Genomic DNA, 26,195 nt, shown 5'->3' on the forward strand with positions numbered 1-26,195 from the left:
CTCAAATTGCTCCTTGATTCTCATTATAGGACAACGTTTAAGACTTGGTCAGAATACTCAAGTTTCAAGACTTTTAATAGAAGAGGCATTTTTGGAAAATGATTTTATTACAGAGTTTTTAATTAAAGAGGTTTTAAATCTGTTTTGATGCTGAATGAGAATTCACTAAGAGAGCAGAGTACTAGTTTATTAGGAGAGTACCTTTGACTTGCCAAATGTTACAAGGCCTAACAAAAGCAGACTTAGTGTAAAATCACAAGTCAAATGCTAACGATTGGTACATGGATTGCTCTGCTGCAAGACTGGATAAGACACTTCTACTTTCTAGTGCTGCAGGAAACCCACAGTCGTGGGAAGAGAAAAGAGACAAGGGATAAGGTTGGTGGGATTGAGGTTAGGAAAAAGAAAAGAATTAACATGGAAATATGGGAGAAGTAATGCACCCACTACCTGAAGAATGTAACTGTAACCCCCTACATTACCCCAACAATAAACTTTTTTAACAAAGAAAAAAATTAAGAATGCATAAGATTACTCACGTGTAAGTGGAATTATCTCTAGAAATATACACATGACCAAAAAAAAAATCACATGTTCTGGTGGAAAATTGTAGAACTTTAGGAGATACAAACAGTTGATCTCCAAAGAGAGTACCTTTTCAAAGCTTAAAAGATTCAGCATCATTTTTGGAATGAGGGCCTGTATGTGACTGTGAGTCTGAGTAAGGACTACTGTCTATCTCCACCACAGATTGTTCTAGCTCCATGGTCCTTAGTTCTATCTCCAGAGTGTTCCATCTTCTTCCTAGTCTGCCTAAAAGGTGGACACACTCTTAAAGCCCAGGAAGCCCCCATTGCAAGGCCCTGCAAGCGCCCACTGTGCTGTCTTCCTGGAGCTGCACTTAGCAGGGCTGGGCCTGGCTTTAGGCTTCCCCAGCAGCTTTTCTTGCCTTCCTCCAGCCAAGCCCTTCATTCTTCTGCTGCTGCCTTGTGGCCTGCAGGGGGGCTGGAGGTGGCTGAGTTCAAAAGTAAGAGTTTCCTACTGGATGCCACCAGGCAGGATTGTCATGTACCAGGACCCTGAGATTTCTGCCTTGCAGAGCTACAGACCAATGATCCTGGCTAACAGTTCTTTTTTAAAACATTTCTCCATGTACTGTGCATTCTGTGAAGAGACACACATGATCCACTATCTCATCCTGTGTCTAGTGAGTGACATTGTATTACATGCAAAGGCCTTTTGAACTTTGTGGTGATGTGTTTGGCATTCTCCTCTGGCACCCCAACACTTTCATTGGTATCTTATTTTTTTCCTCTGTTAAAGTGTGGACAGGATCAGGTTTTTTTTTTTCTCCCAGAAAGTCTTTGTCACAGTAAATTCTTGGGTTTTTATTGAATCCAAGGGAAGATGACTGAGTAGATCCAGGTAAAAGCACGGGCATGAAGACATGACTAATATGTGTGGAATCACAACACAATTTTTATCTTATTTCTTCTTGTTAGTTGCTTTATTTCCTTTCCCTTTTAGCTGTGTGTGTGTGTGTGTGTGTGTGTGTGTGTGTGTGTGTGTGTGTGTGTGTGTGTGTGTATGGATGCACCAGGCCTAGGGCTTGAATTCAGACCTGGGCACTGTCCCTTAGCTTTTGTCCTTCAAGCCTGGCACTCTACACTTGAGCCAGAGCTCCACTTCTAGCTTTTTGGTTGCTAATTAGAGAAAACAGTCTCAGTGATTTGGATTCCTAGGTTGACTTGGAGCAGTGATCCTCAGATGTGAGCCTTCTGAGGGGCTAGGATTACATGTGTAAGCCACCAACACCTGACTCTTCATTAGCTTTTCATAAGTAATTCAAATGCTTAGTGCATACATAAACAGCACTACATATTGAGGAGAGACAAAACACAATATTACATTTTCTTTCTATAGTATTTGGGGGAAGAGGGGCTACTATTAGTTTTTGAAGACCAATCTCTTAAGAACATAAGAGTAGCAAATTAGCAAAATCTCTACTCATTCAAAGTACTGCTCCTTATAAAACCACAAGTACTTCAAAAGGAGCAATTGCTATCAATAATAAAAGTCTACCACATAGAGTATGTTATCCACAATACTGTGTTCAAGTTTATAAATCACCTGGCCTCCACAGCATCCTGAGACTTCACAGAAAACTAGTGCCTTGGTGACTGATCAGTTCAGATTTGTTTACAAGCGCAGGTGAAATGAGGAAGCAGGGTTGTCCACTCCTTTATGTTGTGCAACTCGAAATGTGGTGCATGATTTAGAAACTTTACTAATAAAAGTCCAGAATCTCAGGCATCTCTCACCATCCCACAACCCAAACCACATCAGAACCCAAACTTTCACAATATCCCCTGATGTTTTCTGCACACAATAAAGATTGAGAAAAATACTTGTAAGTCATAGAACAAGGAGACAAGGAGAGCAGTCGGTGGTGTGATGGTGTGTGTGTGTGCGAGTGTGTGTCCAAACAGAAGTCCTTGTCCACTTGCAGTAGCATCTTGAGTCTCCACGTCTGTTGTCTTAGTGGCTTGGGGCCATGGCTGGAAATGTGAGGGGGGGTTGGGTAAGGACCCAAGCACAAATGGAAAGCTTCTTTTCAGAGATCAGAAGCCCTGAGAGCTCATTTCCCCATCTCCGGGGTCGGGGTGTATTTCTCCTTGTATTGCCCTCTCCCTCTTCTGGGTCCACTCATTCCCTTCAAGCTGGACATGACATTCCACTGGCATCGGATGTCTCCCTCCAGCCTGCCGGGCGGTGCCCCTCTCCCCAGCCCAGTGCACCTGGGGTTGGCCTGGGCTTCGAGCGCGTGGCCCAGCGCACGGAGCTCAGCCACCTCCAGCCCGGCTCCAGGCCACACAGCACGCGCGAGAGGAAAACGGACATCGTTGGGGGTGGCCGCAGCCAACTGGGCTTGTGGTGAGCACCACGGGGAAGCCACAGGCGGGCAGCCGTGGGCCCTGGGGCCCAGACAGCCCTGGGGCCAGCTGCTCCAGGATGCCAGGGCCAGGGCACAGGGCCCTCGGCAGCAGCAGAAGAATGAAGGGCTTGGCTGGAGGAAGGCGAGAAAAGCTGCTGGGGAAGCCTAAAGCCCGGCCCAGCCCTGGTAAGTGCAGCTCCAGGAAGACAGCACAGCGGGCGCTTGCAGGGCCTTGCAAATGGGGGCTTCCTGGGCTTTAAGAGTGTGTCCACCTTTTAGGAAGAAGATGGAGCACTCAAGAGAAAGGACTAAGGACCATGGAGCTAGACAGATCTGTGATAGAGATAGACAGAGACAGAACAGGGATCGTGATGGGGAAAATGGCCTCTCTTCCCCAGGCCAGGGCTGTGGGCCTGACCAGTCAGGAGGGCTGAACTCCTGGATGAAGCTTCTGCGGGTCCTCTCACCTCAAACCACCAGTTCCATGCAGAAGATGATTGCTGACAGGGAGTGCCAGCTTCAGCAGCGCTGCTGGCATCCACAGGTCAGCTCTCACTGAAGCCAGCTTCTCACTGAAGCCTGATGCTAGCAGAAGGCTGCGTTTCTCCCAAGAGGATGGGAGCAGCTAGTTCTAAACACTCACTCCTCCCCTGAATGGTGTTTCCAAAACCATTCTTCCTGGAGGCGATTTTGGTATTGCTGAATCAAAAGAGAAATTATTTGCAGCTATTGAAATCATTGTGTTTCATCTGCAGGGACAAAAGTTCAGCTTCTTAATAGCTCAAAACCTAGGTACATAAGGTCATATAGGATGACACTAAATGAAAGGGTCTCTAGGATATGGAAACAAGAGCTTTATCTTGTGTGATTGTTGTTCTTAAGGCACTATATTATTCTCTTCTCTTGTATTGCCCTTATGGTTAATCTCACGTTGTTACTGTATGTGACTTTGTTACCTGGTATATTGTATATATGTTTATTTGAAATAAGAAAGGGAGGGGGAAAACAAGATGAGGGGAGGGGGATGGAGGGAGGGAAATGGGGACACAAACATGAGAAAGGGTAGCAATATTTGTGAAGTAATTCACCTATCTGGCAAATATAATGTAACCCTTCTATTAATTACAATAAAATTATATTTAAAACAAATTTTAACAAGAAGAGAAAAGAACGTTAGGCTTCTTAGTTTCTTCTCTGTAGAAACGTGTTGCATTTCTCATGGAAGTGCATGAAGCCACCTGAGCAACTTTCATCTGTTACTTTCTTACAGTTGCCAGCCTTGAGCAACAAAAGCTGAGTAAGAGTGCGAAGCCTTAGGTTAATTTTATGGAAAAGCCTCACAAAGGTTTAAAATGAACATTTTTGGAGTGTAAACATTTTTACTGCAAACTTAATTTCTTCCTCCGCCTCCACCTCCTCCTCCTCCTCCTCCTCTTCCTTCTTCTTCTTCCTCTTTTGGTGGGTCATGGTGCTGGAACTTAGCCTAGGCGCTGTCCCTGAGCTCTTCAGCTCAAGGCTACTGCCCTACTCTTGAGCCAAGCCCCACTTCCCATTTTCTAGAGGTTAATTGGAGATAAGAGTCTCAGGTCCTTTTGTGCCCCAGTTGGCTTTGAACAGTGATCCTCAGACTCAGCCTCGTGAGGAGCTAGTGTTAGAGGCGTGAGCCACCGCGCCTGGCTGCAAACTTAATTTCTTTGGAAATCTTTAAATGATATTATAAAATGATGGCAGAAATGAGAAACAAATATTTCCTGTAAGGTATATATGAGCCAATTAGAAATTTGAAGGTAGAGTTATTGAAATGAAAATTTTAAATAGATGGATAAAAATGAAGTAAATTGAGTGTGAAGGAAAAGAGCGAATTTTTCACAGAGACAAATGGAGAAAAAGACCCCTAAAATAGACAAGACACACAGCATCAGGCTTTGTGATCCATGCTGTTAATAACCTATACTAGCCGGAAGGGTGACTAGTAAGCATTTGGAATGGGGGTAGTGTGACATGAGATGTGCTACAGACTCAGAAAAGTCACTAGCATTTGTTGTGTTAATTATATGTTGAAGATTTGGGTGAAAATATAGTAAAACTGACACCACTCATTTCTTTCTGCTTTTTCATGAGGCTTCATAAATGACAGGCCTGGTTTGCATTGCTTTTATAGCTGTTAATGTTGTTCTCTGTAGTGCTTACTCTCATGTAAGGGTTTCCATAAATCATATCAGAGGGAAAGGTGGAGAAGTAATATTTGAAAAAAAGGATGGAACTTTTGTAAAGTTGCAAAGGTAGCTTTGAGCACATTAAAATGGTATTTGATAATACTTACTATTAGTTAAGCTGTACTTAAGAACTTTACAGTGAAATTGAACAACCTTGGCTATGGAGAGAAATTTTAAACCTAGAGGTCTGTACCAACAGTGACCTATGAGAGTGGTCTTGAATTTATTTTTCTGAAGGCCACAGAAAATTCAGTGGAGAAATATTTACATTGATGTGCAAAGATAACAATCCAAATATTTTGTAACAAACCAGAAACATGGTTCAAGGATAAGAAAGAGAGAATATACAAACATTCTTTCCAATAAACAACATCTAGTTAATTTTGTTAATTCACATAACTGAAGCTCATTCACTATCCTGTCTAAAGGAGTTATGGACTGCTGTACATCAAGTACAGCAAGTTCCTGGGGGCAGAAAAAGGCTTTACAATGGAAAATAGCATGGACTATTTTAGTTTTACTGAGTTTGCTTTTACTTGATGACTTATTTTTCATTTCACAATAAAGTTAAGCTGGGAAATGGTAATAAATAGGATGTCTGATACATAAAGTGTGATGATGGTAGGATTATAGAAATGTTAAGTCAATGATGTTAAAAACTAATTACTGGGGCCCGGAGTTTGGAATAGTGGTAGAGTGCTTGCCCAGCATGCACCAAGACCAGGGTTCAATTCCTTGGTACCACATACATAGAAAAAAAGCCAGAAGTGGTGCTGAGGCTCAAGTGGTAGAGCTCTGGCCTTGAGAAAGTCCAAGGACAGTGCTCAGGCCCTGAGCTCAAGCCCAGGACTGGCAAAAACCAACAAACAAAAAACCTAATTACTATCATGAGACCATAACATTCAGAGGAAAAAGGAATGAGAATATCCATGAAATAAATGTATTTAAGGTCTAAATGGATCAGTAGTCACAGTTTACATGCATAGATGAAAACTCGGCATTCTGTTTCTGTCCTGTTTGCTGTCTAGCCTCCAAGAGGGACAAGAGAGATGGTTTCAGAAGCCAGAGTTTCCACTCTTCACATTATTTGAGGGACCATTCTCCCCATAAAAGGGATGCTGCATTTTTCAGAGAATCACCTGGAGGTCGAAAGGACTCTCCACACAGCAGATCCGGCTCCAGTGTCAGCAGCAGGAGCTACTCTCCAGAGCGCGGCAAACCTTACACCTCCCACAGGCCTCAGCTCAGAAGGGGAGAGAGATCTGCTCAGTTTCTGAAAACATCCCGAGACCTTTCAACTTGGAGCTCTTCAGCAGTTCTTTCATCCAAGAGGGTACTGGCTGCCCCTCCAGTTGCAGACCAGCCCGAAGAGCCAGAGTCAAACACAACAGACTGGATAGAATTATTTGAAGATGGTCAGCTAAACAGCCGCTCTAAAGCAATAGCATCAAAAATGAAGGAGATTGAAAAGGTTTACCGGCAAGACTGTGAAACTTTTGGGATGGTGGTGAAAATGCTGATTGAAAAGGATCCTTCATTAGAACAGACTATACAGTTTGCTCTGAGGCAGAATTTACAAGAAATAGGTAAGCGGTGTATTGAAGAGCTGAAGCATTTCATTGCAGAGTATGATAAATCTGTTCAAGATTTTGGAGATCCTTTTTAGAAGAATTAGTGTTCAGGCAAAATAAATAAAGAAATGTTTCTACATTTAATAACACTGCCTCTGTATTGTGTAATTCATTAATATATGGAACTTTGGTGATGAAGAGAAATGCTTTATAATGTATGACCACATTTCCAATTCAGTTAAAATCTAAAATAGTTCTGTAAAGATAGTTTACTTCAAATGTTTTCTCAATGTAAGCCAAGTAGTCCTTTCTCATAGTCACATACATGCCCTCATTCCAAAAATGATGCTTAAGATTGGGAGTTTGGCCTAATGGTAGAGTAATGCTTAATTTTTTAAGTTTTGAAAAGTACTCTCTTTGGAGATCAACTGTTTGTATCTCCTAATGTTCTACAGTCTTCTGTCTTCCACCAGAACATGTGGTGATTTATTTGCTCATGAGTGTATTTCTAGTTAGTGATAATTCCACTTAAACATGAGCAAGTCCAAGGGTTTGAACTCAGGGCCTGGCACTGTCTTTGGGCACTTTTTACTCAAAGCTAGTACTGTGCCACTTGAGGCACTTCCGGTTTTTTCTGTGTAGGTGGTTCAGGAGGAATCGAACCTAGGGCTTCCTGTATGCTAGATGAGCTCGTCGTGTCCACTAGCCCATGCTCCCAGACCAAACATGAGTAGTCTTTAGCATTCTTGTAGCAGAGACTGCCATGTAAAAATCATTAGCATTTGAGTTGTGATTTTACATTGAGTCTGCTTTTGTTAGGCCTTGTAACATTTAGCAAGTCAAGGGTACTATCCTAATAAACTAATACTCTGCTATCTTAGTGAATTCTCAGTCAGCAGCAAAACAGATTTAAAACCTCTACAATAAAGTCTATAATAAATTCATTTTCCTAAAATAAATGAACTTGTTGCACCTTCTCTATTAAAATATTCTTGAGACTATTGAGTACTCTGACAAAATTATAAGTACTACATAATAAGAATTAAAGCAATTTGAAATGAAAGATAATCATTTTAATGATGTGATTGCTCCAATACCTTTCTTAGGAAAAATTTCAGCATATACCAGAGGACTGGAGTTTTACATTTTCATAAGCCCATAGGTAAAAAATGGCTGATTGATCACATGCTCATGATTAAACAAACAGCTTAGAGACTAGTCATCTATTCATCTCTGTAATCAGGGTGGGTTGTTATTACTTTTTTTTTTTTTTGCCAGTCCTGAGCTTGAGCTCAGGGATGAGCCCTGTCCTTGGATTTTCTCAAGGCTAGAGCTCTACCAATTGAGCCTCAGCACCACTTCCAGCTTTTTTCTATGCATATGGTACGGAGGAATTGAACCCCGGGTCTTCATGCATGCTAGGCAAGCATGCTACCATTAGGCCAAACTCCTGGCCCCTATTGTTCTTGCTTTTTGATGTTCCTAAAGCATCAGTATTCTTGAAAAAAACAAAGGAGAGTGGGCAGTAAGCTAGGAAGCAGTCCTTCATGACTGAGGCAACCGAATTACCAGTTAGTTAAGAATCTAACTGATACCATTAGAACACTGAGCCAAAATATAGAATTCTTTAATATTAGTTACTATTAGTTTAGGGAAACTTTAACAATTACGTTATGCCGGGGCCTACCGGCAGCAAATTGGGGTTCCTGAAATAGGGGGCAGGGACTGGAAAAATTAGAAGAGAGACAAACACATCGGGTCCGGGAGGTCTGCAGCCCAGGCAAAAACTGCAGCGCCCCGTTTATTCTCAACTCAAAGTTTATATCCCTCCTTGAGACCAGGGCACTGTCAGGTGTTACATCCAGATGGTTAATCAGGGAACTGTTGGGGGTTACATTCATATGGTAAATCTCAGATCAATTGAACAGGAGAAGGCCAAAAAACAATAAGACAATCAAGCAATTATCTGATGCAAATCAAAGTACAGTTTGATTCCACTCTTGCTCCCGACATATCCCCCATCTTTATTTTAAAAGAAACACAAGTGCAATTTCTATTCTTTCCACTATCTCTAATTATCTCTAATTATCCTGTCTCACTTTCCAAAAATGACTGGTCCCTTCATCTAAAGGGGATTGATGGGCGGAGATTCAGCTTCTGTGACTTCTTCAAGCTGACTCAAGGGCGTTGTCTCTGTGCTTGACCAGGGACCTTAAGAAGCCTAGCCTGTTTTATCAGGGATTGCAAGGATTAGATATCAGGAATAATAATTTGCTCCAAACTGGAGATCATATTTAACATTTAACAACTGCACAAACCATCTTTGGCTACAATAGTGTAGCTTACATAGCACCCATTTGCAAAGGCTTTTTCTTGATTGTCTGGGGAACTAAATTTCTGCAACCTTAACAATGCTTCAGTTGTCAGATCTAAACAGATTAATAGAGACACAAGCCTCACATCCACAAACTTTTCCTGAATTTGTGGCTGGTGTCAAAAATAAATAAATAAATAAATAAAAATTTCGCTCAATTAAGACTTTAAACTACCCACTATCACAGAAGATTGACAAGTTCCTGCCCAGTTATGAAAGGCACGGGCATTAGTAAGGCATGCTTACAAACTATCCTATGACCTCCCGGCTCTGATTAATTTGATTGGCCAAGCACAAGTGACTAAGATCTGACACCATCTCTGCCATCCAAGCAGAGGCTTTCTGCATCGTGTCCCAGTAGTGTTTCTCCACACAGGGATAAATGTCCCATTGGCATTTCACTTGCTTAGTTGCTGGACTTGAACTCAGGGCCTGGGCACTGTCCCTCAGCTCTCCAGCTCAAGGCTAGCACCCTACCACTATGAGTCCCGAGCTTGGTGCTTGAGTGCTTCCCCCCAGCTTTTCAGCTCAGAGCTAGCATTCTGCCACTTCAAGCTCCAAAGCAACTCTGTCCCAGCATTCTGCTGGCAGATTAGACACCACAGTCTCACAGGGACTTTGCTTTGCCCAGGCAGGCTCAAAGCTGCGGCTTTCAGATCAATGAGTCCTACAAAAGGCCACGTTACTCCAATTAAAGCAACAAGGTGGTCAATACAGAAATAGTCTCTAAGCATGAGCTTACCTAGAACCTGGTAAAAGCCAAAGTTACATCTGAATAAAGATTGCTGTCCTTCTCCATGGGCTAGCTGGAAGTTGCTATAAGGTAACTTACAAGAGCAAGCTGAAATAGCAATTAAGCAATTACTTTGGTAGTCCTGATTTTCCTTTTTTCTCTTTCTTTAAACATTTAAGACAACTTCACTTTCAAATATTGTTTAGAAACCCATTTCCAATGTTCTTAATAACTTTTACTGATACTGGCTTAAACAATTAACACCTTAGCCTTTATTTGCAATTGAAAAACCTTTAAGGGCACAAAGAACTCCTTCTGCCCTCAGGCCCCCTAGGGCCCAAGGCACTCCTCTTGTCTTTTAGAAAAAAGGGGCTCTTTTGCAGTTTAGATTACTGTCTAAAACTCCAACAACAGTTTAAACTCAAATAACAGTTTTTCCCTAATGCAAGAACTATAGACATCAGTGCACCAAAAGCCTAAGTCTGGACTTAGTTTCCTTCCTTTTTTAAAATACACCCAATTGCATGGAGATAAACCTTTAAACATTCCTTTAAAATACTAATCACATTATCCACATTTTACCATTAGATTTCTAGTGTCAGTTTGCAAGAAAAGACAGACAGGCAAAGTTTCTGACGTTAATGAACAATTTTACATTGAAATCTCTAATACATGTTTCCAAACTTGAACTTAAAGTAATAAATCCCAAATTCCCTAACACCTCTGTGCTAAACAGGATACAATGTTTACAATGTAAACAGCTGTATGCCTTGCAATAAAATGCAGATTTCAGGATCTAGAAAAATATTTACCAGCTTTTCTTTAAGACAATGCAATAAACCTTTGAGATATAGGAAACATTCAAACCTACTAATTTTTTTGAAGTTCAGACTTAGATTTACCCAATTCCCTTTGTGTTTCAAATGAGCTCAACCACTGTTTTATACAGCATGCTGACAATTTAACCTTGAACATGTTCACTCACACCCATTCGCACACACATTCATACTCAAAGATCTTAAAGCGTGCAAAATTAATATCGGCCGTTCATTTTCCGGAAAATTTTAGTATCATGAAGGTTTTTTGCTAATCTTATTCTTGTGGGTGACAACCAAGTTTTAAAACAAAGCCTTTTTTAACAAAGCGACTAGCTAAAATTAAAGACTGAAGTTTGTGTCCTGCCACCAACTGTCTCTAGACTGTCACTTCAGCAGGTTGTAGGAAAAAGGAAACTAGATGAAGACTGCAGCTGCTTTGTCTGGCCTCTGCTCACCTCAGCTGCAGCCAATTGGGAGGGGCCATACCAGGCCCGAGTGGAGCGAAAAACTTTTTACTTCCCAGAAATATTCAAAAAGATAACAAGGATGTGCTTGTGTACACGCAGAAAAACCATAAGGATCCATATTTAGAACTGGTACCAATTTTAAAGACAAAACTGGACAAAACAAAACAAAACAAAATACCCAAGGAAAACTATGTAACACGAACAAGACAGAGAAGCAGAGACTTTTAAACAGAATCAGACATTGACATATAACAAGAAATTTGGACTCAATCAGATACACTTAACATAAAAAACATGAGCTCAAATGAATGTTTTCACCAAACAGTTATTTTTAGATTTAGACATGTCTTGCTGGTGGGACTCTCAGGTATGCCTTGTTATCGACAAGAAACTCAGAAGGGGAGGGGAGGTCAAGGCGTCCCTTGACCACCCAGGCCTCTGTTTTAGGCCCACAGTGCACCTTTTCAAACAAACAAACAAAAATAAAATAAAATAAAATAAAACACAGACATACAGGGGGTCGGCCGACTTCTACTTACCTCTGGAGGCCTTTGCTTTTCACCTGGGCATCTTTTACAAAAAAGGTTATTAAGAAGAGGGATGGTAAAGACAAAATAATGTCACATATTAAATTGTGTAGAGTCAATGAATATGTTAAAAGGTCCCTACATAATAGTAAAAGGAGGAGAAACACAGCTCATATGAATGTGTGGAACAAGTGGATCAGTAGCAGTCCCAATTGACATGCACAAATAACTCAGGTCCTTCCCACGTCGCAGGATGCACCACTGGAGGGGTGGGGGTGTAGGCCCAGTGAGTCGCTGCTTGGATGGCCACTGTCACTCTCCACGATCCGAACGCAGCGTTCAGGCAGCCAGCGGGCGTCATTTTCTCCTTGTGAAAAAACACATACATGCCCTCGACCCCAGGTTAGAACAGGATCGGGTCCATGCCAAGCACCAGTTAGGGGATCCTTCCACTTTACTAAGGCAAAAGCACGCTGCTCTCTTTTTTCCCAGAATCGCTGAGCAGCAGATAAATTATTTGAATCCAAATTCAAAAAATTTTAAACAAATAAAGCATGATTAAGTATATTCACAGGGGTAGCGGGATACGACTCTCCTTTCTGTATTTTGGCAATTTGATGTTTTAATAATCCATTAGCTCTCTCCATGATGCCTTGACCTTGAGGATTGTAAGGAATGCCTGTAATATGAGTGATATTATAGGAATGGCAGAAGGATTGAAATGCTCGGCCTGCATAGCCAGGGCCATTATCTGTTTTTATTTGCGAGGGAATTCCCATCATAGCAAAACATCGAATGCAGTGAGAAATACAATGTTTAGTGGCTTCCCCAGCAAGGGGGGTGGCCAAGATAAAATTAGAATAAGTATCTACAGTAACATGAACATATTTTAATTGGCCAAATGATGGAACATGCGTGACATCCATCTGCCAAATGTGATTAGAAAGCAGTCCTCGTGGATTTATACCTAAATGGGGGGCTGGTGAAAAAGGGACACAGTTGGAGCAAGTCTTAACTATTTGTCGTGCTGCTTCTCTAGATAATTTAAACTGTCAGCGCAAGGCTCGACTGTTTTGATGGTGGATGGCATGTGACTGCTTAGCAAGTTCAACCTGAGTTAAGTAAACTCTGGTGGCAGAGTCAGTGACCGCATTGCCCTCACTTAAAGGGCCAGGAAGATTAGTGTGAGCTCGAACAAAGCCAAAAATACAGGGGTGGTTGCGAGAACAAAGCAAAGTTTGTACTTGGCGAAATTGGGTCTGGATGTTGGAGTTAGTAGTTCCAATAAAGGGAACAGTTTCTATGACTTGAAGAGCACGAATTACATATTGACTGTCTGAGTATAAGTTAAAGGGCTCGTCTTGTAACAGGACAAGTGCTTGTAAAACAGCCTCTAATTCCACCTCTTGGGCGGAGGAAAAACCCGTAACCCAAGATTGAGTTTTCCCATTAATGGTCAAAGCAGCCGTTCCATTTGAGGATCCATCTGTAAATACCAAAGCGGCAGAAGATAAAGGCGAGGCCCGTACTATGGAAGGAAATAGAAACGTATGACACGCAGCAAATTGGAGAAGTTTGTTAGACGGGTAGTGATGCAAAATTTTTCCCGTATAATTGGCCCAAGCAATGGCCCAAGGATCGCGATGGGCGAATAGCCAATCTTGTTGTTGTAAATTATATGGGACACAGATAAAATGAGGTTCCTGACCTAAATATTTACGGGAATCCACTCGGCACATATGTATCAGATTAGCTACCAATTCGTAGTAGGGGGTCAGCATTTTGCCGGGTGTTGATGGTAGATAAAGCTATAAAAGTGGGCCATCCTGCCACAATACAGCAGTTGGGGAGTGAGAAGTAGCTAAAATGTAAACTCCCCATGGTTTAGAATAGTCACAATAGTTCACTTGTTGCTGGGAAATTGCCTTTTCTACAATTTGGATGGCCCTCCTGGTGTCAGGATTTAATTCGCATAAGGATGTAGGGTTGGTATCTCCTTTTAAGAGATCAAAGAGGGGTTTTAACTCTCCTGTGGAGAGCTTTAGATAAGGCCGAAGCCAATTTATATCTCCTAAGAATTGCTGAAAATCATGAAGAGTTCTTAAGTGTGAAGTTTTTAATTGTATTTTTTGGCTTTTAAAATAGTGTGGGCCTAATATATGGCCTAGATATGTAAAAGGGGGGTGTTCCTGAACCTTTTCAGCTGCTATTATAAGGCCAAAGAGGCTCAGATCTTGCTTTAGTTGTCCAAAGGCTTGTCGTACGACGATAGGGTCAGAACAAGCCAACAAGATGTCATCCATATAATGAACAATATAAACAGAAGAAAATTTTTCACGAGTGGAAGAAATGGCTCTAGCTACAAAACTTTGACATAAAGTTGGGCTATTTGCCATGCCCTGTGGAAGCACAAGCCAGTGATATTGCTTCATGGGTTCTTTAAAATTAACAGAGGGGACGCTGAAGGCAAAGCGCTTACAGTCTTGAGGCGCCAGGGGTATAGTACAGAAACAATCCTTCAAATCTATAATAATCTTATAAGTATCCTTTGGGATTGCCATGGGTGAAGGCAAGCCAGGCTGTAGGGCCCCCATCAGTTCCATTGTGGCGTTCACTTTCCTCAAATCCCGTAACAGCCTCCATTTACCTGACTTTTTCTTTATAACAAAAATTGGAGAATTCCATGGAGAGTTAGAAGGGGCCACATGTCCCAAGTCCAGCTGTTCCTGTACCAGCTGCTGTACTGCAATGATCTTTTCTAGTGAAAGAGGCCACTGTTCGACCCATACCGGTTCTTCAGAGAGCCAATTTATGGGATCAGCATGAGGGGCAGGACAAACGACAGCTCCCGTTAAGGAATACCCTAATCCTTGTCTCCTAGGGTGAGACTGGGGTTGGAGTGGCTCTAGCTCCCCCCGTACTGAGCAGGTGGAGGAACAGAGGTCCAATCCTGCACTGCCTGGGGTGGCACGGAGGAGGCTGGAGACTGATCTTGGGGGGTTGTTAGAAGATGCACTTGTGGCCGAGAAGAGGGAGGGACTGCCCCATGGTTTTGCGGGGCCGGGGGCTGGCCCCTTCTCCAGTTTCCCGAAAACGGGCAGCCATTGCGATTTGTTGCTGATTTGCAATCTTTAGCCCAGTGCTTCCCTTTACCACAGCGTGGACATGTGCCAGGTGATTTTTCTCTCTTTAACCTGGCCTGGCGTGGGCATTGCGTCATCCAATGTCCTATTTGTCCACAAGAAAAGCAACGCCCTGGGGGTCTAGCATCCTGAGAATGCCGCTGACCTCTGTATTTTAGAAATTCAGTAACAGTCTTTCCTTGAGGAGCGGCGGCTAAAGTAAGGCCTTGTACATGGGAGGGTCCAATATCAGCACACAGTGAAATAAAGTCCGTGATTCCTCCCTTATTCCTATGGGGTCTGATAGCCGCCTGACAGGCGGCGTTGGCATTTTCATAGGCTATGTGTCTAACTATAATCCTCCTTGCGTTCTCATCTTATACTAGGCGGTCTGCAGTTTCCATTAATCGAGACAAAAATTCTAGATAAGGTTCATTCGGTCCCTGTTTAACTTCTACTAGATTTTTTGTACGATTGGAATTGCGTAACCTTTTCCAAGCCTCTCTCGCCGCAGCATTTATTTGTAAATAGGCCTCCTTTGCATAACCCAATTGATCTTCGGTGTTTTTATAGGTTCCCTCTCCTAACAACTGATCAACAGTGTAAGGCAGGTTCTTAGACCCATTTGTTTCAATTTTAGCCCGACACTGTGCAGTGAACTCTGTCTCCCATAATAAGTACTCTCCTGCACTAAGGCATGCTCTGGCAAGCCGCTTCCAGTCATTTGGGCATGCAATACCAGCACACGCGGCCTCCAATATTACTTGAGTAAAAGGGGCAGTTGGCCCATATTGGGAGCAGGCACTTTTTAAATCCTGTAATAGTTTAACAGGAACAGGTTGATGGTATACTTGTTCATCATGATCAACTAAACCAGGGAAGCATCGAGGCCCTGAAATATCTTCCCTCTCTCTAGCAGCCTGAGTCAGGTTTAATTGCGATGCACTGTGCCTGGTTGTGGTGCCTGTTAAAAGGGACTTGTTGCTAGGGCCTTTAGGCTTGCCTAAAGGTTGAAAAAGGGATTGAGGCCGCAAGGCTGCAGCCGGTGGCGGTGGGTGTGAGGGGTAAGGTTTAGAATCAGACATCATAGTGGCCTGAGGGTCATTTTTCTTTCCTACTTCTGGGGGGGCTCTCTGCTCCATCCCCATTTTCGATAGAAAATGTAGCATTTCTTCTAACTTCTTCTCTATCGTAGCCACCTGGCCCTCCATTGACTCATCATAACTTTCCTCCTTGATATTCAAACCTGAATTCTGATACTCAATATCTACTAGTTGTTGTTCCCTTTTCAAGATCTCACTTAGACTCTCTTGGGCTGCTGCATATGGCTCAGCCTCAGGTTTTTCAGAAGGGTCCTTTAGCTCATAAATTTCCCTTAATTCAAGATTAAGTTCAGCATTCTCATGTTGAGGATCTATGCATTCATTTACTAGATTCCATACATCAATAGCCTCTACTGGGGTCTTTTCGGGGCCATATACATTATAGTATTCTTGAATTCTTTTTCCTATCTGCTGCCAGGTTTTTTGGAATTTCTCCTCTAAAAACCTTGGGCATGCCTCCTCGACAAACTGTAGGAAGCTCTGAAGCACCCCTTTTTCCACCCACATTCCGTGGGCTTCAAGTAGGTCTGTTAAGATCGGTACAAATGACCTATGGCTATTAACTTGACCCATAATTTTTACTCCTGACTATACACTCTCTTAAGATCCTCTCTTAATAGTCCTACGATGTGTTACTCACCACAGCGGGGTCCTCCACCGTCGTCCCAGATTTTCAGGGTCGCTGTTCGGGCGCCAGATGCTGGGGCCTACCGGCAGCAAATTGGGGTTCCTGAAATAGGGGGCAGGTACTGGAAAAATTAGAAGAGAGACAAACACATCGGGTCCGGGAGGTCTGCAGCCCAGGCAAAAACTGCAGCGCCCCGTTTATTCTCAACTCAAAGTTTATATCCCTCCTTGAGACCAGGGCACTGTCAGGTGTTACATCCAGATGGTTAATCAGGGAACTGTTGGGGGTTACATTCATATGGTAAATCTCAGATCAATTGAACAGGAGAAGGCCAAAAAACAATAAGACAATCAAGCAATTATCTGATGCAAATCAAAGTACAGTTTGATTCCACTCTTGCTCCCAACAATGTTAGTCCTCCCATCTATTTTTCTTTTCTACCTTATGGTCACTTCAATTCTGGCATAAATATGGACTATAATGTAAAAAATTTAATCTAAAAAGAGTTAAAAATGGAGTAATGTCCTAGAAGACTTGGCATTTCACATCTGTAATCACAGCTAAGCAGGAGACACAGGTAAAGAATTAAAGTCCAATGTTGGCTTTGCAAAAAAAAAAAAATACCAGAAAAATAAACTGAAAATGTTTGGAAAATAACTAAAAAGCAAGAAAAAGCTGGGGCTTTATCTCAGCCTAGTAAGTCCTGAATTCAAAGTATACAACTGCCCAACAATCTAAGTAAAAAGCTACCAAGGAATTAGAGTTCTATTTTCTTTAGCCTCCTGGTAGTAAGGATTATGGCCATGAGCCACTGGTAGCCATCTAAGTGTAGTCATTATTCATGCTTCACAAAATAGACTCTCAAACTGCTAGGCTCCCCAGTAGAAGTCATGTTTCAACTTATTTTCAACACATATGCTAGAGAAAAACTAATTCTTTTTTTCATATATTTTTTATTGTAATTAATAGAAGGAGAAAAACTAATTCTTATCCAGCACTACTTATTATTGATACATTTTTAGGTCGTGGTCATTTGCTATTATTTGCAGAATATATGGCAATATAATTTTTTGGATTTTGAGCTTAGAATGAACGTTAATCTTTTTTTTTTTGCCAGTCCTGGGCTTGAGCTCAGGGCTTGAGCACTGTCCTTAGACTTTCTCAAGGCTAGAGCTCTACCATTTGAGCCATAGCACCACTTCCGGCTTTTTTCTATGTATGTGGTACCAAGGAATTGAACCCGGGTCTTCGTGCATGCTAGGCAGGCACTTTAACCATTAGGCCAAACTCCCGGCCCCTGAACTTTAATCTTCTATCTCTGTTTCCTGCTTAGCTGGGATTATAGATGTGAGACACCAGGTCATCTAGGATATTACTCATTTCAACAGGAAGGAGTCAGGCATGTACAATTACCCACCCACCATCCCCCACCTTTTTTTTTTTTTGGCCATTGTGGTACTTGAACTTTGGGCCTGGGCACTGTCCCTGAGCTCTTCAGCTCAAGGCTACTGCCCTACCCCTTGAACCACAGCGCCCCTTCCAGTTTTCTTGTGATTAATTTGAGACAAAGAGGCTCAAAGACTTTAGTGCCCAGTATAGCTTTGCACCATGATCCACAGATCTCAGCCTCTTGAGTAGCTAGCTAGGATTACAGGTGTGAGCCACAGTGCCTGGCAAAATACCCCTTTTCAAAGACATTAGTGGATAAAAATGAGAGTGGGGAAAATATAACAGGAACCATCATCTAAATAGGCTGATCGGTGAAGTATTAGGACAGGAAATTCAGGATGGTTTTTATTACTCCAGGCAAAGTCATCACAGTCTTATCCTGAGCTCGCTTAACAGGGTACTGAAGGAATACATCTCCAGAGACCGGGGCAGCACGTTTAGAAATAGGCCCAAGACCCACCATTCGGCTACATGCCAGGACTCAGCACTGAAGTCCATCTGAAAGTCCATGCAACCTGGTCCTCTCTGTAACAGCTGTCCTTTTCCCACTGCTATTCTTCCTCACATAGTAGCTCAAATAGTTCTCAAGTTCCCTGCAAATTACACCTTTATTTTGCTTGACACTAATCTTACTACTTGTGAATTGATACTGAATTCAGAGAACTGAATTTCCAGTTACATGGGAAAGTTGGAAACTGCACACAGAGGTGATCTAGAAATTACAAAGTCAAGTGAAACAACACATTCCAGAGCTAAGAAAAAAATTTATAAAACTATGAAAAATGCAGATTTCAAACAGTGATCTGCAAGAACAGCTAATGTCTGGGTTCAAGGGGGAAGGCTCAAGAAAGGGACTGAGGTCTGCCTCTCACAGGCCAAGCAGGTGAACTTGGAGGTGGGAATCTAGAGGCCCAGGAGGGAAGGAAGTGCTGAGCTAGAGGCAGGGGGAGGGCTTTGTTATGCATCACCCCTGCCCCTTTGTGACTTACTGCAAAGCAGGCCTCTGTGATGTCAGCCTTCATTGACTATATGTTGCCAAAGGAAATGCCCAGAGCTCAGTTGCTCACGAGCAATAGTGCGATTCAGATGATGGAGAATCCCCTCTCTTCACTGAAAAGCCTTGAGATCCCCTGGCTGAGCCTCGACCTCACCACCTTGGCAATGGACATGTCCCTTGCCATTGTGTGTGGAGTGGGGCTCTTCCTCCTGCTACTGCTCCTGCCCTGCTTCAAGGGAAATCCACCCTCACCCACTCCTGTGCGAAAGAACAAGATGAGGAAGGTAAGAACCCCAGGGACAGACCACCCAAAGATGGACATATACATATATATGCATATATAATGGAATTTTACTCATCCATTAGAAGGAATCATACTGTACAATTTGTGAAGAAAGCAGACTTGGAAAAATTAATGAATTAAGCAGGGTCAGAGACAAGATCATGTATTCCTTTATATGTGGAAGCTAGATTTAGCTTACAACTCACACATATGTTCGGTGGTGTGCAAGTGTATAGAAATGTATTCACTGAAAAATGATAGATTCAAGGGAGATTTCCAAGTGCAATTCCTTAGAAAGCCAAAACCCTGAAACTCAGCATCCCAGAGCAGAGCTCCTGAGAGGGAGGGGACTTGGACTCTCAACCTCATGTCACACCAAGGACCTGAGTACCACATTTTTACCCAGTGTTAGGTTGCTTACAGGGCTGTTCCAAGCCCACACAAAGCTCCCAGCAGAGGCTAAGGTCAACATGCAAAAAACAGGAAGCTGGGGGAAACTGGAAACCTGGGTGTGTGGTCCTGTGAAAGCAGAAATAATTTGCCACACTAAATATGGGGAAAGACAATGCAGGGACAAAGGAAGAGAGCAGCATTTTATCCAGGAACAGCACGTATCTGAACTTGTCTAGGGAAAGGAGAAAAGAGGTCTAAATCCTGTCTCTCTCATCTCTCAGCATCATGTGGAGAAGAGAGGCCAGATGAGGAGAAAGAATAAAAGTGCTCTGAAAGGTAAGTTCTGCATTTTGTCTCAAGGGGAGATCTCTGACTCTTGACAACCAGAGCCAGGATGCCAAGGATGTCAGTTTTGGGTAGCCTTTAGAAGGAAAGTAATCAGAAATCCCCTTGGAATGAAGCTGATATGCTTCATCACAAAGTAGGGAGGGGCTCAGAGGCTGTGAGGTAACTGCCTCAATAGTGAGGTGTGTCACAAAGTGGGAGGAGTTAAGAGGCTATGTATGAGGTAACACTGCCTTGATAGGGAGATGAGTCACAAAGGGAGGAATGGCCAAAAGGCAAAGTGAGGTAACATTCCTTGGAGAGTGAGGTCTGTCACATGGGGAGGAACTAAAGAGACTATGTATGAGACAGCATTCCTTGAGAGGGAGGTATGTCACAAAGGAGGGCTAGGAGGCTGAGGCAAGCCTGCCTAGATAGGGAGGTGTGACCTCCAAGTCCCAGTGTGGACAAACTCACATCCCTAAGAATTATAATACACATGAGATCCTTTTCCTTCCGATTCAAGAGAGTTTCTGTAGGCCATAGTTTGGCAGAGTTGAAAGCACCTTGTAAATAAAGAAGCACTACCCCTCTCTAAGCCCTCTTAGCACTGGAACCTGCCTTGTGGCCATGAATAAAAATTTGAGATCCAGTGGATCTTCCATGGTCTCTAACAAAGGAATGTCTCATTCCCCCTCCTGTAAAATCTAGGGGTTCTCCCATGTCTGCCATAACCACAGTGTGTGTTTCTAGCTTGCAGAGACACTCAGGAAGAGCTTGAGGACATTCATGATCTAGTTTCCCTTCTTACCAGGTAAGGATTTTCCTCTTGTGACTGAGCCTGCATTTCTTCTCTAGAGAATGGGGTTATCTCGGGGTTGAGGAAGACTTCGGGTTGGCACAGGATGGCACTGATAGGAAGATGTGGGATACAGAGAAGTCTAGGGGCTGTGTAAAAGATGGCAGGGTGTGCTTCAGTAGGTAGACAGCAGGTAGTCACAATTGCCCATCCTCCTGGGCCTATCAGATGCTGAAGAAAGTTTGTCTCTGTCTCCTGCAGCCACCTAGGGAAGCTCAGTGACAACAGCAGCTCCAGGCACTTATTAAAAGGAGACACCCTAGGTGAAGTTGTCAAATCAGCGGCTGCTGCAGCCCACCCGGCAGCTGGACACTGTGAAGAGGACGCTTTCTCCAGCACTGCGTCCCCAAAGGCTTCCCCAGCTCCTTCACACGAGGGCTTGCAGCCTCTGGCCTCTACCTTGTCACCAGTCCAGACATGTTCCTCAGTTCCTGCTGAGACACAGTCACACCACACTGCGCCTCAGCCTCCAGAGCTGTTGATTCCTCTAGAACATCCTTCTCCCCGTTCTCTTTCTCCTCCCCGTTCTCTTTCTCCTCCACCTGTGGCCTGCACTCCACCCAGCCATGACTCAAACTCTGGTCTTCCATCTAACTTCAGGGAAGTTCCACCAGAAAGCACCCCACAGAGCGGCTCTCCAACCAACAGCTCTCGGGTGCCTTCTCCTAGCCCAGCCCTCAACTCTGACATCCTGGAGCTGCTGGAGGTAGTGATTAGTAAGAGGGCTAAGGAGAACGCTGGGGAGGAGAAAGAACACCCTCTGGATTCTCTGGGGAACATGATGAAGTCACTGGGCAGGGCCCAGGACGCGGCCATCCCACAGGCCTTCTGGAACACCAAGGGAGAATCCCAGCAGCTCCCTGAGTCTCCAGAGCTGATTCTCCCCATGGTCTTAGAGAAATGCAGCCAGCTGTTCTGGGGCCTTCCCTTTCTGCACAGCGAGTCCCTGGTGGCTCCTGTCCAAATGTCTGGGCAGCCACTAGTCTTACCCTCTGTTTTATTCAATACTTTCTATAATTTCATGCCAGCACAAGACCAAGATAATGTACTTCCACAGCACTTTCCACCCCAGCCCTTACTGCAGCACTTCAGCCAATCACAAAACTACACTCCTGCCTTGACCTGGCCCCAGCCTCTACCACTGGCTGACAGCCAAGCTCAGGCCCATATCCCATCCTATATGCCAGTCCTATCCTCTCATTCACCTCCAGTGAATTCCTGTACAGTCCCACCTGTTGTCCAACACCTAGAACAACACCTTGCCAGGCAGCACCTGGAAAGTCAGAGAATTCTACCCGCTGTGGTCAATCAGTCTCTCAAGGCCTTTACAGAAGATCAGGGCCTCTTACACCAGAGAGACTTTATCAAGACTCCAGGTGAATTCATCAGCGTTGAAATGAGGAAGAAGCTGGAAAACCACCTCCAAGAAAGGCTCATCCAGCACCTCCATAAAAGAAATTGTGAGATCCAGGTGATTTCTGGGAAGAAATCCCGAGTAACAGACCAGGCAGAGGACAAGCCAGGGTGTTCACAGAACTCCAGGAATGTAGACGTTTGCTGCAGAAGGCAAGAGAGAGGAACCTCAGAGAGCTCTGCATCCCAGCAATGGGGGAACTCCAGAAAGGACCTGGAACATCACAGCCCTGGGGTAGCCACACAACTGGACAGGGATGCAGAAAGCTGCTCAGCAGATGGTGTGCAAGCTAACACGCTGAGAGAATTAGAAAATGACGTGATGAGATCATCACATAGTGATTCTGAATATTTTCCCCCAATTTATTCAGGTATGAATAGTCTAGGAGAAGCCCTAAGAGCCCATTTAATAAAAAAATGGGATCAGATCAACAGGGACAAAGTCCCTTTGCATGTTAGTCATTCCAGGGGCTCAACAGACCATGCCTTGGCCCCCCTTGAAAACTCCAGCTCCAGCATTACTGGTACAGAAGCACCCTTGGATACTAGGGAAACCTGCACGAGCTCCTTCCAGAAGGCTTTCCTCTTGGATGCTGCCACCCAACAGCTGCTGGAGGCACATATCAAGAAGCATTGGGTGAAGCATAAGTGGGGCTTGTCCCTAAAGATTCTCAAGCCCATAAATCACCTTACTTTAAAAAGGGCTCTCCCTGTGGCCATTTCCCAGGAAGCTTCTCCACACCTGGCCTGTTGTGACTTCAGGGCCAATCTCACCTCTAAGGGGGATGCATTCCAGGGAGAAGCTCTGGACAAATTGCCAAAAATGCCAGGGAGAGAAAAATCAGGTCATACCACACAGCCTCCTCAAGCACCACCACGTGAAACCCTGAGCAGAACACTGGGTAGTCACCACTGTGATCCCTCAGTGGTCTCTCCACCTGGAGAAAAAGAGGGACTGCTCTACAATTCCAAAACGTGTAGCCTTTTAGGAAGTACCTGGCACCAGGACATTGTGCCAGGATCAGAGGGAAGCAGTCCAGAGACAAATACCAGCCCAATAATGGGCATATGTGAGACACAGGAGAAAGAAAGCCTCTGCCATGGTGTGTCCATACGAGAGATCTTTGCATCTGACATGACTGAAGATCCCGTTGAAATGGCTGAGGTGGAAGAGAGACAGCCCACTAACTGGTCAGTCAACAAAGACTTACAAAATCTGAACCTTTTAGAATTTCTGAGGACCACTCGAACGCCATTAACCTCCAGAAGTTCGATTGCTAGGCATCCACCAGGTTCATGCCTGAAAGACCAGGCAGAATCTAGCAGTACAAGTGAAAGTCCACCTTTTGATGATAACTTGCAGGACTGCGACGCTGACACCTTCCTGCAAGAATGTGGACCCGACGTGCTGCTTGGCACCAACGTGCTGGCTTCACAGAGTTCTCTGAGTAGCTCACAGAACTTTTCCAGAAGCAGCACGTCCACTATCTATGAGTCAAGCTCTCCATTACGAACGGGAGGGCACAGCACAAAGCAAGAACCTAAGACCTCCATCACCGATGGCCCATGGTACAGCAAGGTGTTTCATGGCCCGGAAGAAGCAAAGAGCTGTGAGAGGCCCAGAATACAGAAAGCAAAGCCTGCAGGAACAAGGCCCTCACAAGGACAGAATTTGAACTCTCCTGCCCAGGTCAGGAAAGCAAGAAGTGCAAGGAAGAACTCTTCCCTATCTGCGTCAGAGAAAGAACAGCATCCTCCAGAGATTCATTTTGGAAATCGGATCAAGAATTTTTTTATGGCATTATTTTCCTCTAAAGCCAAAAGTCAGGCAGACTGCCAGCAAAACCCCAAGATCCAGTCGGCCAATACTAAGAAGCAAGACTTATCCACAAGCAGAACGCTCAGGCAGAGTGGAGTGCCTGAAGCACAGATGCTTATGAGCACTGTAGGAAGGATCCTAGAGGAAAAACTGGGCCTTCCACAGGAGCCTTCTGCATCTAAGAAAACTTTACATGAAGTTCCGGCCCCCACAGCTGGATATTCCCACCACCACTTAGCTCCTCCTTACCCACAACAAAGCCAAGTAAAGAACACCGGGGCGTCTTTTCCCCAAACCAGCCCCATTGGCCCCAGGCACCCTGTCCATGAGAGCAGGGTCTCACACTATCACCACCCTGGGACAGACTTGCCTCCCCGAAAGCCAGTGTCTCTAATCAGTCATGCCTGCCAGCACAGACCAAAAGGGATGAATGTCTCAGGCCAGCGTATCCACTGCCCACGACACTGTCATCTTAGCCATTTAATGGTCAGCCATGCATGCCATGCTGCTCACTTGGTTCCTTGTGAGGTCCATTTTTCTCACGAGAAATTGCAGCCCGTGCACCGCAAGCCTGTTTTTTGTGTGTGAGTACATTGGCTGGGTACTGATGACGTCTCCCTCCTCAAATGTGTAGTGTTTAATACAGTCTTCACGCTCAATGCATGCAGTGGCTTCCTTCAGTGCCTTGTCTGGGAGAGGGATGGGTAGTGTGTGGTCTTCCTCTAAGCAGGTGTGGCTGGGGTGGACACATGATACAATGCCACTGATGACTGTCAGCTAAAAGCCCTTATTTGAATGTGCCCATTCAGTCACTACAGCCTTTTCAGAAAGTCTGCAGTATTCCCTAGGATCTGGATGCATGGGGTGATAGCTTACTAGGCTGTTCTGCATGACTTAGATTGGGCAACCCCTGGATGCTAGGGGTCTGTAAGGAAAGCAATTCTGCCCTTCTTGTCTAGTGATCCTATTGCTCTGACTTGGGTCACTTGAGTTTGTCATTGAATTCCCAGAAAGCATAGCAGCAGGCCTGTGTGTCATCTAGAATGTTAACAACTGATTTATTGAGGATTTAGGAGTTAGCTTCTGCATCCTTTAACTGTTCCCTTTACTGGGATCCAATACCTTAATCAGGGTTAGAGAATAGTGTAGTCTAGCACTCTACCACTTTAACCACAGCGTCTGTGTTTTCTGGAGTTTAATTGGAGGTGAGTGTAACAGTTTTCAGAATGGTTCTCTGGATCTTCTGCCCAGGGTCGCTTTGAACAGTGATCCTTGGATCTCAGCTCCTGAGTAAAGATTACAGGCATGAACTAATCGTGCCTAGCAACATACCTGGATAATCTTTTAAGCTTCATCAACCTTGAACTGGAATGCTTTACAGGAAACAAGTTTGAGGTGTTTCTTCTACGGATTCAGGCAGTCTATACCAGAAACGACACTGAGAGGCTAGGCACTGTGAAGATACAACACATGATTTTCACGTAAATTCTAATAGCATTTTGTTGATACACCCAAACAGAGTATGTTTAGTAAAGTATCTGAATAATCCCAGCTGGTTTTGAAAAATTCAAATCTTCACTTCCTGAATGCTATTGACAACACTGAGAATATGTGTGGGGTTTTATGTGGACCTCTTGACTCCAGGGAAAGAATATGGTTTCCCATTCCATCCGATGACACATCATCTGTCCAAGCTTGTTCTGTCATGTAGTGCCTCCTAAGAGCAGCTATCATTTTAGACAAGTTTTGGCATTCAATGAATGATATCATTAGTAAAGAGTTCTATGTTTTAAAACATGGCACATTCTTGTTACCTTTGTCCTATTAACCTTTGTCCATAATATATCTGCAGGACCCTTTGGTTACATAGTTGGAAAAATGCTGGCTTTAAAATAGAATGTCACTCTATGTTAAACTGTAGAACTTAAGATGAGTGACAATGAGAAGGAAAATCTGGGATAGAGTGAGGCCAGTGATGACAAATTTCTAAAAATATATGCATTCTTTACCTGACTTACGTAACTTTAGACCCGCTGTACATCACATTTATAAATAATAAAATGAAATTACAGAAATAATCACTTGCCCCTTTCAGTTCAAATATGTTTTTGAGGCACATGAGGAACATAACTTTAGGGAAATTTGTGTGTGTCTTTACTGTGAT

The 26,195-nt window shown here is 43.8% G+C and overlaps 2 protein-coding genes across 2 annotated transcripts; both read left to right on the forward strand.

The window, feature by feature from the left end:
- Positions 1-2,894: 2,894 nt before the first annotated feature.
- Positions 2,895-6,844, forward strand: LOC150065155 (periphilin-1-like). Its single transcript, XM_090329743.1, has 2 exons — positions 2,895-3,121; positions 6,180-6,844. The coding sequence occupies exons 1-2, from the start codon at positions 3,013-3,015 to the stop codon at positions 6,815-6,817; spliced, it is 747 nt and encodes a 248-aa protein (XP_090185869.1). The 5' UTR covers positions 2,895-3,012; the 3' UTR covers positions 6,818-6,844.
- LOC150065156 (spermatogenesis-associated protein 31A6-like) lies at positions 6,718-24,619 on the forward strand. Its single transcript, XM_090329316.1, has 4 exons — positions 6,718-6,737; positions 19,898-19,952; positions 20,694-20,754; positions 21,001-24,619. Exons 2-4 carry the CDS (start codon positions 19,922-19,924, stop codon positions 24,617-24,619), a joined length of 3,711 nt encoding a protein of 1,236 aa, XP_090185442.1. The 5' UTR covers positions 6,718-6,737; positions 19,898-19,921.
- Positions 24,620-26,195: the final 1,576 nt, after the last annotated feature.

This window comes from Megascapheus bottae, chromosome 3 (assembly GCF_031878675.1).
Source record: "Megascapheus bottae isolate mThoBot1 chromosome 3, mThoBot2.hap1, whole genome shotgun sequence".
Classification (NCBI taxonomy): Eukaryota; Metazoa; Chordata; class Mammalia; order Rodentia; family Geomyidae; genus Megascapheus; species Megascapheus bottae.

Excerpts from the sequence above, each read along its gene's own strand:
- LOC150065155 (XM_090329743.1), top strand. The coding sequence starts at position 3,013 with ATGCCAGGGCCAGGGCACAGGGCCCTCGGCAGCAGCAGAAGAATGAAG. Across the intron at positions 3,122-6,179 it reads TAAAGCCCGGCCCAGCCCTG|CCTCCAAGAGGGACAAGAGA; the intron begins GTAAGTGCAGCT and ends TTTGCTGTCTAG.
- LOC150065156 (XM_090329316.1), top strand. The coding sequence starts at position 19,922 with ATGAGGAGAAAGAATAAAAGTGCTCTGAAAG. Across the intron at positions 19,953-20,693 it reads GAATAAAAGTGCTCTGAAAG|CTTGCAGAGACACTCAGGAA; the intron begins GTAAGTTCTGCA and ends GTGTGTTTCTAG. Across the intron at positions 20,755-21,000 it reads CTAGTTTCCCTTCTTACCAG|CCACCTAGGGAAGCTCAGTG; the intron begins GTAAGGATTTTC and ends TGTCTCCTGCAG.